The 20,906-nt window shown below is 46.7% G+C and overlaps 1 protein-coding gene across 2 annotated transcripts in view; it reads right to left on the minus strand.

Annotated features, from left to right (window-relative positions):
* Positions 1-340: 340 nt before the first annotated feature.
* Positions 341-20,906, minus strand: part of LOC146857886 (uncharacterized) — a 324,761-nt gene continuing 304,195 nt past the window's right edge. For both annotated transcript variants that reach the window (XR_014979963.1, XM_085648594.1), the window contains one exon: positions 341-1,299. Coding sequence is in view for 1 of the 2 variants with exons in the window: in XM_085648594.1 (XP_085504720.1) it covers positions 1,219-1,299 (81 nt within the window). In the remaining variant the exon portion in view is untranslated. The remainder of the gene's footprint in view (positions 1,300-20,906) is intronic.

The raw sequence follows: 20,906 nt of genomic DNA on the forward strand, positions 1-20,906 counted from the left end.
GCTCAGGCTGTCCAGTCTGGACAGAGCCTCCATCCAGTGCCCACTGCTAAGCCCGGCTGCCCCCAGAGCACGTCTACTGGGCACATCTGCAAATAAATCAGAAACCCTTTCCACAGGCACTCTCTCCTGGGAGCAGCCTTTTCAGCTCTTCCATTAATTGCAGAATAACACTGGGTTTTAATGGAATGTAAATGTAATTCCAGCGTGTGCGATAACGACGTGCGCCGTAGTACATCATGCCACCAGATTATGTTTTTAAAGTTTTAGTGCTAGAAGTCTGCTCAGGAAAGGCGAATGCGCAGGCAACGAGCGTTTGTAGCACAAATGATATGAAATGACTATTCTTTAACACAGACAATTTATTGTGGCCTTCATCAGATACCAAACAAGCTACAAGGTCGTAAAAAAGGGATATATTACAGAAGCATTCCTTAATAAGCATTGGCAAAGTCAATAGGTCTCGCCTTTGTGACCTATTTACTTTGCCAATGTATTCTAAACACGCTGCGAAGAATCCCTGATCCTGTGCAAGGTGGATAAAGTTAAACAAGAATTTGTAATGCTATAGGTCTCGCATTTTCGAAACTTTCACCTATTAGTATTGTAAATGACAATGCCTTGTATTTATGTGCACTTTGTACTCATAGTCGTTGTTTGCAGAATTTCAAAACACATAAATAAAAGGCATTGTCATTTACAATGCTAATAGTTCAAAATCTCGCAAATGCAAGACCTATTGCACTGCAAATGCTTGTTTACAGTGGTATGCCCATGCACAAGAAAGTTACACAAGATACCAGCAAACCCCTTTTCGTGCTGAAAGTTCATATTCGCAAAAATGTCCACAAAATAATCCAGGAAAAACATTATGAAGTTTTGCACACCACTAGTCTCCAGTGCCTACGCTTTTTTAAAAATATTTTTAAGAAGCTTTTTAAAAATGTTCTCTGCAAGTAGAGGCTTATTTGAACTAGATATGGCTTTTAGAGAATCCGTTGAAGTTTAATGGCGTGGTTAATAGCTGCTAATGAATGTATTCATTGATGTGTTAGGTGTAAGGCAAGATCAATAACTGCTAGTAAATGCACCTTTTTGAGGAGACTACAGGGCTTTGCAAACCTGGCTCGCATGAACTTATATTTAATGGTCTGCATAAATGTAATTCTTGCTTCAAAAAAGGAGTTCTTTCGAGCGTTGGATCAGTATGCACAACCAGAGTTACTCAGGGCGCAGTCGAGTTATAAGGACGAGCTGGTGGTTCTTGTAGATGGCTCCATGCACCCATACATGCAACGCAGTCTGAAAAACATACAGATTGCGAAAACATCAACAGAAAAATAAACATTTCCACAACATTCCACCATACAAAAGCACCCTACAACAAAAGTAGACCGGTTGTACATTTTTAACCCAGAAACACTGGTATATTATATATGACTGCATCTGTTTCATATTCTAACTCCACTCCTATCTTGTTTGAGGGTAAGTGCTCGATAGGGGATTAGGTACGGGTCGAAATTTGTGTTGGGAGATATTTGTGTAAGGCAAGTTTTAGTAGCTTGTGTATTTTTTGAGTGGCTGTTTGTTCAGTGTGCGGTTTCACTTGCGACCCTTGTGGGCATTCCCTGCTTGGTGTGTGAAGTCATCTGAGCTTGGATTAGGAGGAAAGGACACGAGGCTATGCCTGGTATGACGGAGTGCGGCAAGTGCTGCTAGCAGGTGCACAGACAGGACCCACTCTTTCCCCTCCCCTCCGGCACGAGGGGCACAGTTGAGTGCAGAGATGCTTCACCACAAACTCATTGCAGTTTTAACAGGTCGAGGGTGGACGGACGGCAGTGTTGCATGTTGTGAGTTATTGCCTTCTGTGCAGGCCTTAGACCAGGAGAGCCCGCGTGGCACTGCAGAATCTCACCAGGAGAGAGTAGGCGCCCTGCTTGGATTAGTTTTTAACCTTAAGTGTTCACGGGCTTTGCCCCTCATACATATAAGGAAACAAATGTACCATAGGGCAATATAGGGCACACATCGGCCTTTTCATGAGTGCCCTCTTATTGACACCCCCACACTCATTAAAAAGGCCATCATGATCAGCACCCCTGATTATCTTGCAGACAAGCTCACCCTCTATAGTGTTTCTTGGTCACCCGCAGCTAGGACACAATCGGACTTCAGACTATGAAGTACAGAAAGCAACAATAAACAATAGGCCTTTTCCATCTATGCACCCAGGATCTGGAACAACACCCCGTGTCCATCAGGACCTGCCCAACGCTGCTCCAATTTAGGAGAGTTTAAAACTTACCTCTTTAAACAACAATACATCACAATCTATTACCCGTCCCCAACCAAGCTTTAGCTCCATCTACTCATTGACTTTAAGCTTGTCTTTGACCATGTTCAGCGCTCTGCTGTGTTTTGACTAGGTTAGCTCTGTAGAAGAACTGTTAGAAATGGGGGTCTCTAGTTGGCAGAGGTAGGCACCTTTGTCCAAATAGGTACCCTTGCTTCTAGTCAGGGTAAGAGGATACACACTTTAGATAACCCCTGCTCACACCATGGGTAGCTTGGCACGAGCAGACAGGCTTATCCCAAAGGCAATGTGTAAAGTATTATAACACCACACCAGTTTTGAAAAATAAAGTATCTTTATCTAAACTCAACAAGACCAAAACAACAAAATCCAACATATATTAAGAATATGAATTTTAAAAGGCTTTAGGCAACTGGGTCCATAGAAAACTATGGATGCATGATTTCTCTCAAAGTAGCTGTAGTTGCATTGCTTTTCCAGCTCCCAACAGCAGGAACCCCTCCAGAGGACCAAGACAGTCACAGGTACCTCTTGGCAGGTCAGAACTCCCAGAAAGGAAGTTCAGGTGAGCTGGGGGTGAAGGCTTTGGGTTCCTGAAACTTCAGAACAGGATACAAGTCCTACTCAAGCCCTTGGAGATCTTATTTAAGCAGGGGGACACAGCACACAGCAAAGTCCTTGTCCTTTACTTGGCAGAAACAGCTACTGCAGGGTAATCCCAGACAGCACACAGCAAAGGGGCAGTACTCCTCCTCCAGTTTCTCCAGCTCTTCTCCTTGGCATATGTTCCTCTTGATTTCAGAAGTAATCTAAAGTTCTGGGGTTTTATGTCTAATACTTATACCCCAAAATGTCTTTGTTCTCTTTGTGCAAGGGTCTCTGAGTCTAGTCCAAACCAGTTCTGTCCTCACTGGTGCAGTATGACCATATGGGGTGGAGACCGCATTGTGCAAGGGAGATAGGCCCTATTCAGGTGCAAGGAAATCTCCTCCCACTACTCTTAATTCAGCCAGGGTCTATTCAGCCCAGCTCTGAGTTATCTAGGAAGGGCCTGTCTACAGTGAATGCACATTCCCAGCCCCTGTCACTCCAAAACCAGACAGTCAATATAGAAACAGGCAGAGGCACACAGAATGGTTAAACAAGAAAATGCCTACTTTCTAAAAGTGGATAAATCGTAGTTGAGCACATGCACACCTTCCCTTCATACAATAAACAAGTTTTTCAACTGCTATCACTGAAGTGCGTGCGAACAGCTGCCGTGAAAACGCCTCAAATCACAGCTTCATGACATAACAAATCTCCCAGAGGGCACTTTTCCTATGCACCCAACTGTCGCACTGCAAAAACGGAAATCCTTCCTGAAACTTTTCCTTAGAAATTACTTGATTTTTTTGTCCATTCATCTGTCATGATCCAGAACCTTGTGTCATTTAACTTCCTTTTCACTCCACCACCACGGAGACAACATGTTTGTGTTGTAGTGATATATTTAACATTTTCAAATGCCGGCCGTTGCCAATCCAGGCTTTTACAGAGGCATGTAGGTCAAACATGCTACACAAGTAGGCTTATAGTGTATTTTTCCCAATGCATTTCGAATCGATATGATTCTTCGTCAGGGGTTAACTAAAATGAAAATAGAAAGAACAGATAACTAGCCGCTCCTCCTCTCTTGGTGATTAAAGAACCTTACTCATTGCTCTACTTTCACCCCCATCCAAACCCAACTCTGCTAAAACCAATCGGTATTATCACAAAACAAAGAAAATCCCACCCTGTTTCCAATATTTTCAACAACAACAATATGCATCCCAATGACTTACTATCAAAAGCAGTAACCCACGATATTCTCCCAACAATCTAATACTAAAGTATACTCTGCCACCCTTTTTGTGCTATTATTTACCTTCTCAACACCATAACCGACTGCCTGACCTCACTTCACTTTCGCTTCCCAAGACTCACGTTCGTTTTCCCTGCCACTCGGGCCGTTTTTAAAGTCAAGGGCCTCCCACCTGTAAAAACGTGACTAACGAAATTCGACACCACCTCCGTGTAAATCCAACCCGTGCTGAAGTAATCTAACAGTGTAAGTGAACTATATTGCAATATAAGCGCCTCAAAATGAGCTTGCACCCCATCGTTGTTCAAATTAAGTTCAAGATCCTCATCACGGAGACGAAGAAAATCGAGAGTGGAATGCTTTAACATTGAAATGAAATGATTACCAACAATGATATTAGAATCATGGGACAGTTGAACTTTGTTGCTCTAATATATTTCTTACAAAATGAGATTTGCAAATATCGTTTATGTTTTAGACACGCAGCCAATGGGAAGGGCACGAGCAAGTTCACTTACACTGTTAGATTACTTCAGCACGGGTTGGATTTACACAGGGGTGGTGTCGAATTTCGTTAGTCACGTTTTTATCACACTTGTATAGTGCATTGTGGGATTTGTATTTCACTTAGTTAGGGGGAGGAGTATAGCATGGTTTGATGGGTTACAGGTGGGAGGCCCTTGACTTTAAAAACGGCCCAAGTGGCATTAGTATTAGATTGTTGGGAGAATATCGTGGGTTACTGCTTTTGATAGTAAGTCATTGGGATGCATATTGTTGTTGTTGAAAATATTGGAAACATAGTGGGATTTTCTTTGTTTTGTGATAATACCGATTGGTTTTAGCATAGTTGGGTTTGGGTGGGGGTGAAAGTAGAGCAATGAGTAAGGTTCTTTTATCACCAAGAGAGGAGGAGCGGCTAGTTATCTGTTCTTTCTATTTTCATTTTAGTTAACCCCTGACGAAGAATCATATCGATTCGAAATGCATTGGGAAAAATACACTATAAGCCTACTTGTGTAGCATGTTTGACCTACATGCCTCTGTAAAAGCCTGGATTGGCAACGGCCGGCATTTGAAAATGTTAAATAAATCACTACAACACAAACATGTTGTCTCCGTGGTGGTGGAGTGAAAAGTAAGTTAAATGACACAAGGTTCTGGATCATGACAGATGAATGGATAAAAAAATCAAGTAATTTCTAAGGAAAAGTTTCAGGAAGGATTTCCGTTTTTGCAGTGCGACAGTTGGGTGCATAGGAAAAGTGCCCTCTGGGAGATTTGTTACTTTCTAAAAGTGGCATTTTCAAACACACAATTTAAAAACCATCTTTTTACTAAAAGATGTGTTATTAAATTCTGAGTTCAGAGAGCCTAAACATTATCTCTCTATCTTTTCCCATTGGGAAGTTATACTTGTAAGATGTTACAAAATATTTCCCACTCTGTCCTATGGGGCAAGATAGCCTTTCAATAGTGAAAAACGAAACAGGCAGTATTTCACTATCAGGACATGTCACACATAGCAGTACATGTCCTAGCTTGCACATACACTGCACTCTGCCCTGGGGATTACTTTGGATCTACCATAGGTGTGCCTTACATGTAGAAAAAGGGAAGGTTAGGGCCTGGCAAGTGGATCCACTTGCAAAGTCCACATGGCAGTTAACAACTGTGCACAGACACTGCAGTGTCAGGCATGAGTTACCTTTTCAGAGCTACTCATGTGGGTGGCACAATCAGTGCTGTAGGCCCACTAGTAGCATTAGATTTACAGGCCCTGGTACACTTCAGTGCACTTTACTAGGGACTTACCAGTAAATCACATATGCCAATCAGGGAGAACGAATTGTAACAACAATTTCCACATGGAGCACTTGCACTTTGACACTGATCAGCAGTGGCAAAGTGCCCAAAGCATCTAAGCCAGCAAAAATGAAATCCAGCACAGCATAAAAAATACAGGGTGTTGAGGAAAAAGTCAGGGGAAACCACGCCAAAGATGTCAAGTCTAAAAAGAACCATATGCATACATACATACATACATACACACCCCATGATTTATTCGTACCAGGTAACTATGGGGCAGATTTAATAGTGATTATAAGTGGACTCTAATTTCGCGATAACTAGAGCAACTCAACCCGCAAAGGGTGTTGGTTGTTTAGACCCATGTACGTGTGTAAGTTGGAACCGTCTGGCGTATGGCCAGAGACGGTTAATAAATAGGCCAATGGTGTGAGCATGGTTAGTCACTAGAGTGACCATGAGGGCAAGCACTGTGTCCGCGTGGTTATTCCCCTCCCCACGTTGTACAGCAGAAAACATTAAGCTAGTGACGAGGGAGCCCTGCTCTATCCTCGCATGCCTCTCCAGTCACACCACACACCCAGTCACTCACCCCGCGGTCCCGACCATGCTGGCTGCTCGCTCCATTGCATCGCCAGTGTCTACAGCTGGCTCTGCCGCCATCCAGCCCCGCAGCTGATGACCGCGTGCTGCCGTCTGCAGATGCCTCAGCATTTCGTCATCTGGGCAGTGCTCCCTTCCTAACGTGATCCTTCACCTAGCTTCACGCACTAGGGCACATTGCCTGATGCCAGCCAAGGAGACTCCGATCTAGGCCCGACCTCATTGCTGTGTGCCCGCACGTGGGCCCTTCAAGGTCAGTGCCCATGGCCTCAGGCCCTCTGCCAGCACCCACACACTGTCATCAGGAGTACGCTACCATGTCCGAGGGAGCCAGGAAGGCCCGCAGAGCTATGTCAGCAGCCGTAGCCTCTCTCCAACACCTGCAACACCACCTAGTGGCCATTGAGAGGTACCGCGATAAAAGCAAAAATAATGGCCTACAGAGCACGTAATGTTAAAGCCAGCACAGCACAGTATATGCACATCAAGTACCTCATGTAAAATATAAAAAAGGAAAGAAAGGACTACTTCACAGTCAAAGAGACACTGTGGGTGAGTGCATTGTTTCAGGGATACACCAAGCCTCACTGCCAGAGTGTATCGCTCACCCCAAACCTATTCTGAAGACTTCAGCCACAGTGCATCCAACCATGCATGGGCACAGGAGGCCCTACAGCTGTCCCGGCAGGAGCACCCCCAGGCTGCCCCACCTCTGCGTCAGTAGAATTTCTTGCCACCCGAAATACCTCGAGGGTCGCCCATCACGCTGCACTCATGAAGTCTATTCCAGCACTTCAGCCCTTCACCATCACTGGGCCTCCTCCCTCCCAAGCTAGCCACCGGAAATCGTAGGTTGAACGTTTAGAAAACTATTTCAATGCTGTCGAAATGCCTGCAGGTCACCGGCAACCCATGCTCTTGCACCTGGGACGTGCTGACATCCACAAGATATCCAAGTCAGTAGTAGAAGTAGGTCTCTCACAGAACTACGCAACACTGAGTACGCCATCACTGTCCATTTTGAACCATATGCCAATCCTGATTATGAACGATTCCTCCTGCACGAGGCCCGGCAGCTGCCAGAGGAGTTTTTGGACGTCTTCCATGGTCGGCTGAGAGAACTGGCCAGCACTTGTACCCTACCCTGATGAGGACGATGAAATTTGGGCCCAATTCATCCAGGGATGCACATCTTCCAAACTTTGGGAAAGAATCCTCTAGGAGCCCAGCATGTCGATGGAGGTCATATTAACTGTGGGCCGATTGAAAGGACTCTCGAAAGCTCGGGCAGCCCACATGGACCCACCTCATCTATCTCCGTCAAAGAGGAACCCGTCAATGCCGTTCAAAAGAGAGATCACCCAAAAAAACGAGAGCCTGCAAAGCACCCGCCAGGCCCTGCCAGACAAGGGTTGCAGGCTCACCCTTGCGGATGGTGTGGTGGTCCTCTCCCTCATACTGGCACCTGCCTTGCAAACGGAAAGACCTGCAGTGCATGTGGCAGCCTAACAACTTCGCTAAAGTCTGTTGATCTTCACAGGGACGACAATCCAAAACCTCACGCAAAGCCATCCGCACAGTAGAGCCACTTCAAGACAGACTATCCAAGGAAGATATGAATGATGAAGATGCAGCTGTCGTTCACGTGGGCAGGACACTTGACACGCTCAGAATAAGCAGTCTGTCAGCTCCTATGTGCCTGGTAGGAGTGCAGAACCATACTGTTCCCACCTTAATAGACACCGGGGCGTCACTCAGTCTTATGGCTGAAGATGTCTACCGCACCCTGCTAGACCCTCCATCGCTCCGGCACACCAGTGAACAGGTTTACACTTTTGGCAACCGCTCACCACTACAACTCCCCGGCATGTTCCATGCAGACCTGACCCACAAACCTATCTGGCGGAGAGAATGGTGTACAAGTCGAAAGAGGGGTCTGGATTCCTCCTCAGCTGCTGCACTGCCCAGGATCTCAGCCTCATACAGTTTGAATTCAGCATGCATGAGCAAGGCCTAGGCCAACTTCTACAGGACTTCACACTATTGTTTGAAGGGATCGGCTGTCTCACTGGGCCAGCTATTCAACTTCACATTGAAAAGTCTGTAGCTCCAATTGCCCTCAGACAACGCCCGATAGCCTTCTATCTCTGGCCCAAGGTGGAAGCTGAGCTGAAGCTCTTGGAGAAGGCAAGCATCATAGAGCAAGCGAAGGGCCCCAACTTGTGGGTGTCCCCGATTATAGTGGCGAAGAAGCCCATGCAGCCGCACTCTGTCTGGATTTGCGTGGATTTGAGGATCCCAAACTTGGCAATCAAGTGCACCAACCATAGACGACATCATTGAAGAGTTGTCAGGCTCAAAGTGGTTTTCGAAAATGGATGTCAGGTCAGGTTACCAGCAAATCCAGCTGCATTCGGATTCTCGACCCATCATCACATTTTCATCACACCCTGGCCTATGGAGATACACCAGACTCAACTTCAGCATCTCCAGTGCAGCCAAGGTGTTCTAGAACATCGTAAAGACTGTCCTGCAGGGTCTGCCAGGCATGCTGAATGTGAGTGAGGACAAGTGATTTTTCTCATATTTCATTCACAGCCTCTAAGCCTTTTCTAAGATGGCCGCTTTGTTTTTTTACTCGCTCAGTATCCCTCATCTATTTTCATCACCTACGTACGCAACACGTTTCACGTTCATTAGCAGTTGCTCCTTTTAAATTCCGGCATGCGAGTTGAGTTCTGTACGTGGTTCAGAAGGAGGACACGTTATTTGATATCGGTAAGTTTCCTTACAGCACAATGAGAGTACAAGCCCTTCTTGCACCCATTAGAAACATAATCAGTAATAGACTGTTTCTTGTTTCACAGTCTGTTTCCCGTACTTGGGAGGAGATGTGACTATTGACTGTGAGGTCCACATACAATTTTAAACATTAGTTGGATTCGCCTAGGATATGCATTGCGCAACTGCGATAATAACTACGTGGCTATTAGTTCTGCCGCCACACGTTGGGTGAGTGGCTAATACTCTTTGTTTCCATCACCATTATGACTACACAAGTTGGTTTTTCACAGGTTACTCAGACTATACAATACATATTTTTTCTGGCCCTAACATAATTCAGCTGTTATTCCAGTGACCTGGTTCCTAGGCAGATCGTCATTAGGTAGACACTTTGTTGTACACCGTGCATGTTTTTCCAATATATTTTTTATTTGCCCTTCCTCTCTTACTCACTGGTGAATTTCGTTCTTTCTCGCGTAGCATATGCTTAGTGCTTCTGTGTCGCCGCACGCAATACACTTCAGTGATTTTCTCCTAATTTTCTAATTCTTGGAGCTCATTTGCGTTATATTTTGGACTTTCCCGAATTTTAAGGGTCTATTTTAACTTGATGCATTTTGATGTTCAAACCTTAAGAATTTTGTTGATACTTATGTTTATTCATTCATTCATTTATTGTGGTATTACAATTGATACATTTATTTGTAGATATTCCCTGAAGAAGGGTGCTGGTTGCACCCGAAATGTATTGGGAACATACAGAATTCCATTGTTTGGAACTAGGACCACATTAATTGTTGGAGTTTACCATCGATTTGGACTCATTTTGTGAAATGTGAATAAACAAACACATCGCAGCAAGGAAGTGGCTGATGGTTCACTTGTTACATTCTTCGGATAACTCAGGACTGTGGAGTTAATGTTACATTAATAACCATTTTTGACGCTTATTTGTGGAATACGTTTTGCTCTACTATAAAGTGTTTTTAACATTGTTTGCAAATTGTTCATACACACTCATGTAGGAGTGCATCAGGTGGTGCACACCCTGTCTAGAACAGAACGCTCTAGTTTACATTTTCAAATGTGAGTGATGACATCCCTAGGGACACCTAACCCGCATCCATGCAGTTTTCGTGAGGTTAGCAGAGTGTGGCTTGACGCTGCACAGAGAAAAGTCTGATTTCCTGCACACAGACATCAGGTACTTTGGATACCACTTTTTAAAGGCGTAGGCCTTGATCCAGAGAAAGTAAGGACATACAGGACGCCTTGCTCCCTCCTCAGTGTTAGGAGTACACAGTTTCCTCAGGATGGTGACGTACTGTGGGTGCTTCATGAAAAATCTATCGGACATCACAGGCCTCCTTCGAGAGCTCACCAAATCCTCCAACCTGTGGGTGTGGGGGCCAGAACAGGAAGAAATATTCCGACAGACAAAGGATGCCCTGTCTGCGGACACCACCCTAGCATATTTTAACCCACTGAAAGAGTCGCTGCTGGTGGTGGATACCAGCCCCACCGACCTGGAAGTAATGTTGGCCCAAAAACAAGAATGCGGTGAGTGGGCCCCAATAGCATATGCCAGCAGCACACTCACCCCCATGGACCAGCGCTGCTCCCAAATCATGCGGGAAGCGATCGGCATCCTATGGGGCTGCCGGCACTCCTACATATACTTGTATGGGCACTCGATCCCTGTCATCACAGACCACGAGCTGTTGGTCCCCCTGTTCCAGGGGTCCTCTTCGCATCCTCCTCCCAGGATTGAAAAGTGGATCTTACAGCTGCAAGAGTTTCATTTCACTGTAAGTTACCAACCAGGCACCAGGAATCCGGCAGACTTTTTGTCCAGACATGCCTGGCCAGCCACCCTCCCTGAGGTGGACGAAGCCAAGGAAACAGAAGAGTATGTCAGGCTTGTTGTTTTCCACTTTCAGCCTCTCCCGATATCTTTGGCATAAGTTGTGGATGCCCCACAGTAGGACGACTGCCTGCAAATGGCCATAGATGCAATGTCCACTGGCGACTGGTGGCCACTTATGAGCCCTGCACCCTTTTGGATAGACACAGGTCAATCAATCCTTTGAGCGCTCTACCATGTCCTCCAAGAATTTCAGTCACTAGTGAAGGATGTCCACGTTTAGTGCTACCCGAAAGCCTTGTGCAGAAAGCCGTCCTCTTCGCACATGGGGCTGGTTCTGGACCAGAAAGTTGAAGTAGTAGTATGAGGGTGCCCAGCCTGCCTTGCGTTGAGCAAACTGGACCCGCCCACCCCTGACATCACTGAAGCTGGTCCCACAGTCCCTTGGCTGAGAGTCGGCGCATATTTTGGCAGCCTTCCAAATGGTGCACACATGCTGGTAGTAGTGAATGATTACTCGTGATATCCCGAGGTGGAACTCATGGCTACCAGAGCTGCCGCGGAGTCATTCCAAAGTTCGAAAAGCTCATGGCCACTTATGGCCTATTTACAGAGATCCACACAGACAATGGGTATTACTACAATGGCTCTGAGCTGGCTGACTATCTGCACTCCAGTAATGTCAAACACTGCCGCATAACTCCCCGGTGGCCCCAAGCCAGCGGGGAAGTGGAAGCTCTGATGAGGATTCTCACCAAGGTGATCCAGATCGCAGTAGCGGAGGACACTAGCGTGGAATACGCCCTGTATCAATTCCTGCAGGAGTACAGACTTACCCCCCCCACTCGACGACTGAGGTGTTCCCCAGCAAGATGTGTTTCGGCAGGTCCATGGTGGACACCATTCACCATTGTCCCTCCTGGGAGGGTGTGCCTAATCCCCCAGACCAGTCCTCACCCCACAGACTACGTAACAACGAGTACACATCCCGGAAACGAGGAGCGAGGGAGAGCCCCATTAAAGTAGGCAACTATGTATGCTCGATCTGTGGGTCTTCACCAACATTTGTGGCATGAAGGTAACTGCTCAGAAAGGCCAAGAGAGTGTAACACGTAACGTGTCTCAGTTCAAGAAAGTTCCAGTGCCAAGACCAACATCCACCGACCCATTGGAGGATGACATAGCAGACAATCAACCGGATCAGGCGACAGACTGTTTCAGACCCAGTGATGGGTGGTCACTCATAAGACCTATTCGTGACACCCTTCCCATCCGACCCAGCAAATGGTCCAAGCCCCTCTCCAGCAGTGGCCAACAGGACCAGAGATCAGCTGAGGTCTTGGGTCCAGAGAGCCCATTGCCCAAGTCCTCTTCCAGGAGTGATCGAGGACAGTACCAGTTATAGCCACACCCTGAACCATTCCAGAAGTACAAGGACTTTGTCTGTGGCTGAGTCGAGGTGAAGAAAGATGCTGAGGTCGTGAGTAGCCTTGAAGTGGGATGTTGGTGTACCTAGAGATAATGATGGACTAGAATATTGCAGTGTATAATGTTTGTTGTTCTTTATATGTTATTGCTTTGTTTTCCATGGTTTGGGAGGAATGTAATGTCGCGATAACCAGAGCGACTCCACACGCACAGGGGTGTTGGTTGTTTAGACCCCATGTGCGTGTTTAAGTTGGAACCGTCTGGCGCACGACCAGAGACAGTTAATAAATAGCCCAATGGGTTTCGGGATCTTTTCCCAGATGGGCATAACACAACTCTCGCTGACTTTGCTGCGACTGCAGAGATATCCCATATAGATAGGTTTATTATGACTAGGTTGCTAGGTGCCCTACGCTCGACAATCCCTTCCTTCCCCCTACCCCGGACGAATTCATGCCACTTACACTTTTGATAGAGGATCATGACGGATCACACTTGGTCACCACACTATATTGTGCTTGTAGGGCACTCAAACAGGTACCAGATAGAGGGGAGAGGCGCCATTGGGAGGAGGACCTGCGACAGCCATTCACTGAAAAGGAATGGACCTGCAGCCATGAGCAAATCAAGAAGGTCTCTCCCAACCAACGGCACAAACTACTGCACTTTAAATGTATCCACAGATATTATATCCCACCTATCGAGTTGGCTAAATATGACTCCTCCAAAACTTCCCAATGCCCCAAATGCTAACTATTTGATGCTGACTTTGCACACATGACCTGGACCTGCCCAGCCATATCTGCCTTCTGAGCTTCGGTATTTCAGGTGCTATCAGACATGACCTCCACATCACTGTTGTCTATCCACAAGCTGGCCCTGTTGGTCGTTGTCTCTGACATCTCAATCTGCTACCGTAGATTCATAGCGATAGCACTAGTGTTAGCCAAAAGGGAAATCGCAATGCACTGGGGAACTTGACAACGCCCCACCAAAGAAGCGTGGTTACGTAGTATGGCATACTGTAATATGCAAACTGAGATATACTCCACCCTTCAACCTCCCACCTCTGGGCCAAAGGCATCTGGCACACATATCATAAATTCCTGCTTACCCTACTAAATGCCTCCACCGCCTCTTCCCCAGTGTCTGTACCAGAACATGGCGGGGCACCATCCGCCTTATCTCCCTCAAGTACACAGAGTGAAGTCCTATGTATACCACATGTACACACTCCGTACAACATATGCCGCGCTTATCGCCAGACCCCCCCCCCATTCACCCTCCGTCCACAACCTCTTTTCTGAGAAGTAATTACCGTGAGTGGCCATGCAACTATAACTTCTTCCCCCATCCCCCACCCCCCTCTGTTTTTCCCCCATAGATGTGTCATACACTACATAGTATTGTTGTCTTTCTTACTGCTTCTCAATGCAATTGAAAATATGTTCATGCTATTTGCTCCTGCTCTTATGCAGTTTCTTACATTGTTACGCAGCAACATACATTGACAATCTAACAAGGCACGGTTCTCCTTCTTTCCCACTGACATATTGACACTGAATGATCTGCTGTTCTGTATGTTGGTTTTGATTTTTCCTGTGCAACTAATAAAATAAATTTTTTAAAAATAGCCCAATGGGGCGGGCTTGGCCAATCACTAGAGTGACAATTGCAAAAACAACAATTGATGGACAGAATGCAGAACAATGTCATACATTCACCCCAGTACAGAGATCTGGGCCTAAATCCATCGTTTTTTTGCTCACCATGCCGTCCCAGTTTGAACCCAGCCATATGCAAATCAGTCTTGACCCTGTGCCTCATGGGAACAGTCCAGCCCGAACTGCCAAGCCAGGTCCTCCCTGGACTGGAAACAAGCATCCTAGGACCGGTTTCTGGCATTTCAGCCGTCTTCAGCAAGGCTTGCTTGATTTCCAGTGGCATGGAGAGCAAGGGACCCACGTCTGGGCATACCCTTTTCACTCGGGGTGACAATTGCAAAAACAACAATTGATGGACAGAATGCAGAACAATGTCATACATTCACCCCAGTACAGAGATCTGGGCCTAAATCCATCGTTTTTTTGCTCACCATGCCGTCCCAGTTTGAACCCAGCCATATGCAAATCAGTCTTGACCCTGTGCCTCATGGGAACAGTCCAGCCCGAACTGCCAAGCCAGGTCCTCCCTGGACTGGAAACAAGCATCCTAGGACCGGTTTCTGGCATTTCAGCCGTCTTCAGCAAGGCTTGCTTGATTTCCAGTGGCATGGAGAGCAAGGGACCCACGTCTGGGCATACCCTTTTCACTCGGGGTGACAATTGCAAAAACAACAATTGATGGACAGAATGCAGAACAATGTCATACATTCACCCCAGTACAGAGATCTGGGCCTAAATCCATCGTTTTTTTGCTCACCATGCAGTTCCAGTTTGAACCCAGCCATATGCAAATCAGTCTTGACCCTGTGCCTCATGGGAACAGTCCAGCCTGAACTGCCAAGCCAGGTCCTCCCTGGACTGGAAACAAGCACCCTAGGACCGGTTTCTGGCATTTCAGCCGTCTTCAGCCAGGCTTGCTTGATTTCCAGTGGCATGGAGAGCAAGGGACCCACGTCTGGGCATACCCTTTCCACTCGGGGTGACCATTGCAAAAACAACAATTGATGGACAGAATGCAGAACAATGTCATACATTCACCCCAGTACAGAGATCTGGGCCTAAATCCATCGTTTTTTTGCTCACCATGCCGTTCCAGTTTGAACCCAGCCATATGCAAATCAGTCTTGACCCTGTGCCTCATGGGAACAGTCCAGCCCGAACTGCCGAGCCAGGTCCTCCCTGGACTGGAAACAAGCATCCTAGGACCGGTTTCTGGCATTTCAGCCGTCTTCAGCCAGGCTTGCTTGATTTCCAGTGGCATGGAGAGCAAGGGACCCACGTCTGGGCATACCCTTTCCACTCGGGGTGACAATTGCAAAAACAACAATTGATGGACAGAATGCAGAACAATGTCATACATTCACCCCAGTACAGAGATCTGGGCCTAAATCCATCGTTTTTTTGCTCACCATGCCGTTCCAGTTTGAACCCAGCCATATGCAAATCAGTCTTGACCCTGTGCCTCATGGGAACAGTCCAGCCCGAACTGCCAAGCCAGGTCCTCCCTGGACTGGAAACAAGCATCCTAGGACCGGTTTCTGGCATTTCAGCCGTCTTCAGCCAGGCTTGCTTGATTTCCAGTGGCATGGAGAGCAAGGGACCCACGTCTGGGCATACCCTTTCCACTCGGGGTGACAATTGCAAAAACAACAATTGATGGACAGAATGCAGAACAAAGTGGGATGGGTATTCCCAGATGTGGGACACGTGCTCACTACGCCACTGGAGTCAAGCTATCCTGGCTGATGACGGCTGATAGCCAGAAACCGGTCCTAGGATGCTTGATTCCGGTCCAGGGAAGACATGGCTTGGCAGTTCGGGCTGGACTGTTCCCATGAGGCACAGGCTCAAGACTGATTTGCATATGGCCATGTCTGAACTGGGGTGGCGTAGTGGGCAAAAGAACGATGGATTTAACCCAGATCTCTTGACTGGGGGAGAATGTCTGCATTTTCAGCATTCCGTCCATCATTTATTTGTTTGTTGTAACGCTTTTCGCCCTAAGTGGGATGGGTATTCCCAGACATGGGACCCGTGCTCACTACGCCACTGGAGTCAAGCTATCCTGGCTGATGACGGCTGATAGCCAGAAACCGGTCCTAGGATGCTTGATTCCGGTCCAGGGAAGACATGGCTTGGCAGTTCGGGCTGGACTGTTCCCATGAGGCACAGGGTCAAGACTGATTTGCATATGGCCATGTCTGAACTGGGGTGGCGTAGTGGGCATAAGATCGATGGATTTAACCCAGATCTCTTGACTGGGGGAGAATGTCTGCATTGTCAGCATTCCGTCCATCATTTGTTTGTTGTAACGCTTTTCGCCCTAAGTGGGATGGGTATTCCCAGACGTGGGACCCGTGCTCACTACGCCACTGGAGTCAAGCTATCCTGGCTGATGACGGCTGATAGCCAGAAACCGGTCCTAGGATGCTTGATTCCGGTCCAGGGAAGACATGTCTTGGCAGTTCGGGCTGGACTGTTCCCATGAGGCACAGGGTCAAGACTGATTTGCATATGGCCATGTCTGAACTGGGGTGGCGTAGTGGGCAAAAGAACGATGGATTTAACCCAGATCTCTTGACTGGGGGAGAATGTCTGCATTGTCAGCATTCCGTCCATCATTTGTTTGTTGTAACGCTTTTCGCCCTAAGTGGGATGGGTATTCCCAGACGTGGGACCCGTGCTCACTACGCCACTGGAGTCAAGCTATCCTGGCTGATGACGGCTGATAGCCAGAAACCGGTCCTAGGATGCTTGATTCCGGTCCAGGGAAGACATGGCTTGGCAGTTCGGGCTGGACTGTTCCCATGAGGCACAGGGTCAAGACTGATTTGCATATGGCCATGTCTGAACTGGGGTGGCGTAGTGGGCAAAAGAACGATGGATTTAACCCAGATCTCTTGACTGGGGGAGAATGTCTGCATTGTCAGCATTCCGTCCATCATTTGTTTGTTGTAATCACTAGGGTGACCACAGGAGCAAGCATTGTGCCCGCCTGGTAATTCTCCTCGCCACATTGGCCCAGCCGACAACATTACAGACTCTTGAGGTGGCCGTGGATATATAGCAGTTACCATGGAATTGGTAATTTCGGGTCTGATTTTCCCATGAAATTTTTCATTTTGCCTGATATTTCACCCTGCATTTTTGGCCGCTTTCAACAGCTGAAATCTCTAGGGGAATAATCACTGAGCTGCAACATTCCCATGGCTCTCATGACTATGATTGGATCAGTAACTTCCCATCGGAACTAAAGAGCCACTCTTAATGAGGGCCGTTGTCTTCTGGGGCATTTCATCAACATCTCACCGACTCAATGACATATATAAATTGCAAATCCACATAATCAAATATTACAGAAGTGGTATCTTTGCTGTAGAAAATGTATTTCACGACTATGTTGTACCCATTTCGGATCGTTTTCGCCTTGCTCACAACACGATGCACACAACTTCAAGGTATGGAGCTGGGGAGTTAAGAATAATTCATTTATACTAACATATATACTTACCTTCACCTAAAACATGTCACGTATTTTGAACTCATAATATAGCACTCGCTAGCACTGTCACCCAGGTTTACTCCAAGCAGGTAGAAGGTGTTTCTTTTATTGCGCAGTGAAATCCAGTCCAGAATGCAATTGCATAATTGCATTAGGGTTCATTTAATCCTTGTTTAGCTTTCTGGCTTTGAAGATTTTTCAGACCTGGACAAAGCGCAAAACCAACTTTGGAGGCTAAACCTTCCTAGGGCTTGCCCAAAGCTTTGGGACAATCTTCTGCTGGAACCTCTGACTATAGCATTTTTTCTCTCCTTCAAATACTCACTTAAATCGCATGTTTTATGTTAAGTGTATTTTACGTTTGCTTCTTTTATTTTCTGTGGTTCCTAGCGCCAATATGCTTTGGTGAACATACGTTCAATAAATATTGCCAAAAATAATAGAAACAACAGCTCAAAACGCGTATTTATTGTTTTGTAATAGATTCATATTGGATATTTTGGCAATAAACCAAATTTAGGACTTTACTTCTGCAAACATTACTTAGGCTTCTGCAGCCTCTTGGTGGAACTGACTCCTACCTCGGAGAATGGCCTGGCCTACTCCCATCCCGTTGTAACCTCACGATTCATCATCTCTTTTAGCCAGCCTACTCTAAAGTATTCTACACTTTAATGTTCACCTTCAGCTTTCAGTTTCGCCCCCACTATTTCCTGCTTCTCCCACTAGTTCATCTTTCCTGTTCCCACACCCCTGCAAGCTCATATATATATATATATATGTATATAAATCCCGATTGTCACCATTCCTCCACGGCACACAAACAGGTACGGACTGTAGTGTGGGTTAACTACGCCCTATGTACAACGCTAAGTTAGCATAACCTCGATGGCTGTTAGAAAGCCAGCTTGCTGCTTCTGCTGCTTTTGCACGCGACACTGTTGTTACATGTTATTCATTCGAGAACTGCTGACTCGACTTTGCTTCACATGAGAACCGTCTGTTGTTTAACATCCTTAACAGCGAGCAGTAACCTTGGTCTGTACACCGTGTAAGAAACGAGTCTGGGTCACTAGACGGGGCAGGTTGTTGTGTTCAGGTTGATCGTACTACTTCTTAGCCATAACATACATACAGCTGCCAATACCTGAAAGACGAGCCCTTTAATATTACAGAGCAGCATGTTTTCCATTACATTCGAAACGAAGAGCTGTTGCAGGAGAGAGCCTAGCTGATCCTGTGATGTGATTCCACTAAGCTGATCTAGAAGGTATGGGGTCCCCCATGCAAGCCTAAGAGACCTTCTATTAGTCTAATAATACCTTACTAGTTGCTAGAGAAAGGAGGGTGGTTGTGTTCCCCGGATTATGATTGCTCCTTTTATTTTCTATGGTATTGTAACAATGCTGATGGTGCTGATCCTAACCATTTGTCTGCTTGTGTTAGCCAAAGTACTGCATCTTAGGACGCGAGGTTTATAAAATAAACTCTTTAGACTTTGCCGTGTCTTTGTTATTCTGTTGTGGACTGATATATAGCTACCAACGGGTATTTCGGATTCCCACCACTCCTGAGAGTATCTAAGACGCTTGTTCTGAGTTGTCTATACATTGGGACCGCCGAGCTAAATCTCGGATAACGAATGTGACACTAAGCTAGTCGGATAGGGGAGTTCTTATTTCTGAGGGGAGTTTCTGGCACACCACAATTCTCTGAGGTCCTGGTTTCCTGCGCATAGTTCTGTGCATAAGCAGAATCACTGCAACAGGACCACTCCAGGGACGAAAAAATTATGAAAATGTGCTTTATTTAATTTTCATAACTCCAGCAACCAGTCAGTCATGGCCAGTGCCCCAGTGCCTCTGATGACAGATTTGCCCTCCTTAAAAGATCTTTGGTCACTAGCAACTCCCCTATTCAATCTAGGTACGAGCTTCCCCTTACCCCATCTCAGGATGACCCTGATCCCTTTCTAATGAACCACAACCTGAGGACTGCCTCACATACCTCGATCAACACACACAGGACCACAGCTCCTCCAACCCTAGGCTCCCCTAACTCACCCACCGTGCCCTGACCTAACCAGACTATTGCTGTAATTCCGGAACATTTGTCAACCCTCGCTCTGACCACCTCTCCGACACCTCCCCCACTCCCTTTCCCACTAGCCCTTTCCTACATAACTCCCTCACTCGACAACAAGCCTGCCCACTCTCCAACAGGAACTCATCCAACCGCACCCGCACGTACATCTGAGAGGAAACTCTCCATTAGCGGATTTCCCCCATCCCCCCCGTCCTCCTGCCCTGGTCTCCCCTCTGCCCTCCCCACTTACCAACCTGTCTCCTCCCCTCCACGTGACCCATAATCCACATTCAGATCCTGCTACCAAGCTCATGAAAATAAACCAGGAAATTCTAACTCTCAAAACTGTCATCCAAAAACTCATTAAGTCCACCGAAGAGCTGGCCCTCGATCTCTCTTCCAACTGGACCTCACAGGAGATTCTGCATCTCTCTTCCAACAGGACCTCACAGGAGATCCCTCTTATGATCCAGCTGAAACCCCAGTCCAGAATTGGAGTACCACTCCCTACACTAACGCCTTATCTAGACCCCCAGATCAAAAAAGCCATTTTCAGAACCAGATATTATCTCCCTCCTCTTTGAGTACACCTCTCCTCATTCGTCCATCTCAGTCCCTGCTAGATCCTCACAAACATCCCCAATAAATGCCCCTAGCTCGACATACCCTAAGCATGGAAATGCGGAACCCATCCAAAGCACCACACCCAACCCTCATAGAGTGCCCAGACTCAAAGCCAATGCCCTAAACATTATTCACCTCATGCAGATCCCCACTACACAGGCCGCGCTCACGGACAGCCTGCACAAATCACACCTGAAATGCATGCTACTTAACAGTAGATCAGTGGTGAAACATGCCACAGACCTTGCAGATCTCATCCTTGCCCAAGAACTTGACCTCCTTATCTTCACAGAAACCTGGCTCAACGACTCCTCTTCTCTTGAAAGTTGGAACCACAAAAGTGCACAACCACTAAAACTAAAACAGTGGAAACGATTGCTCCA

The sequence above is a fragment of the Triturus cristatus genome, chromosome 3_2 (assembly GCF_964204655.1).
Source record: "Triturus cristatus chromosome 3_2, aTriCri1.1, whole genome shotgun sequence".
Lineage (NCBI taxonomy): Eukaryota > Metazoa > Chordata > Amphibia > Caudata > Salamandridae > Triturus > Triturus cristatus.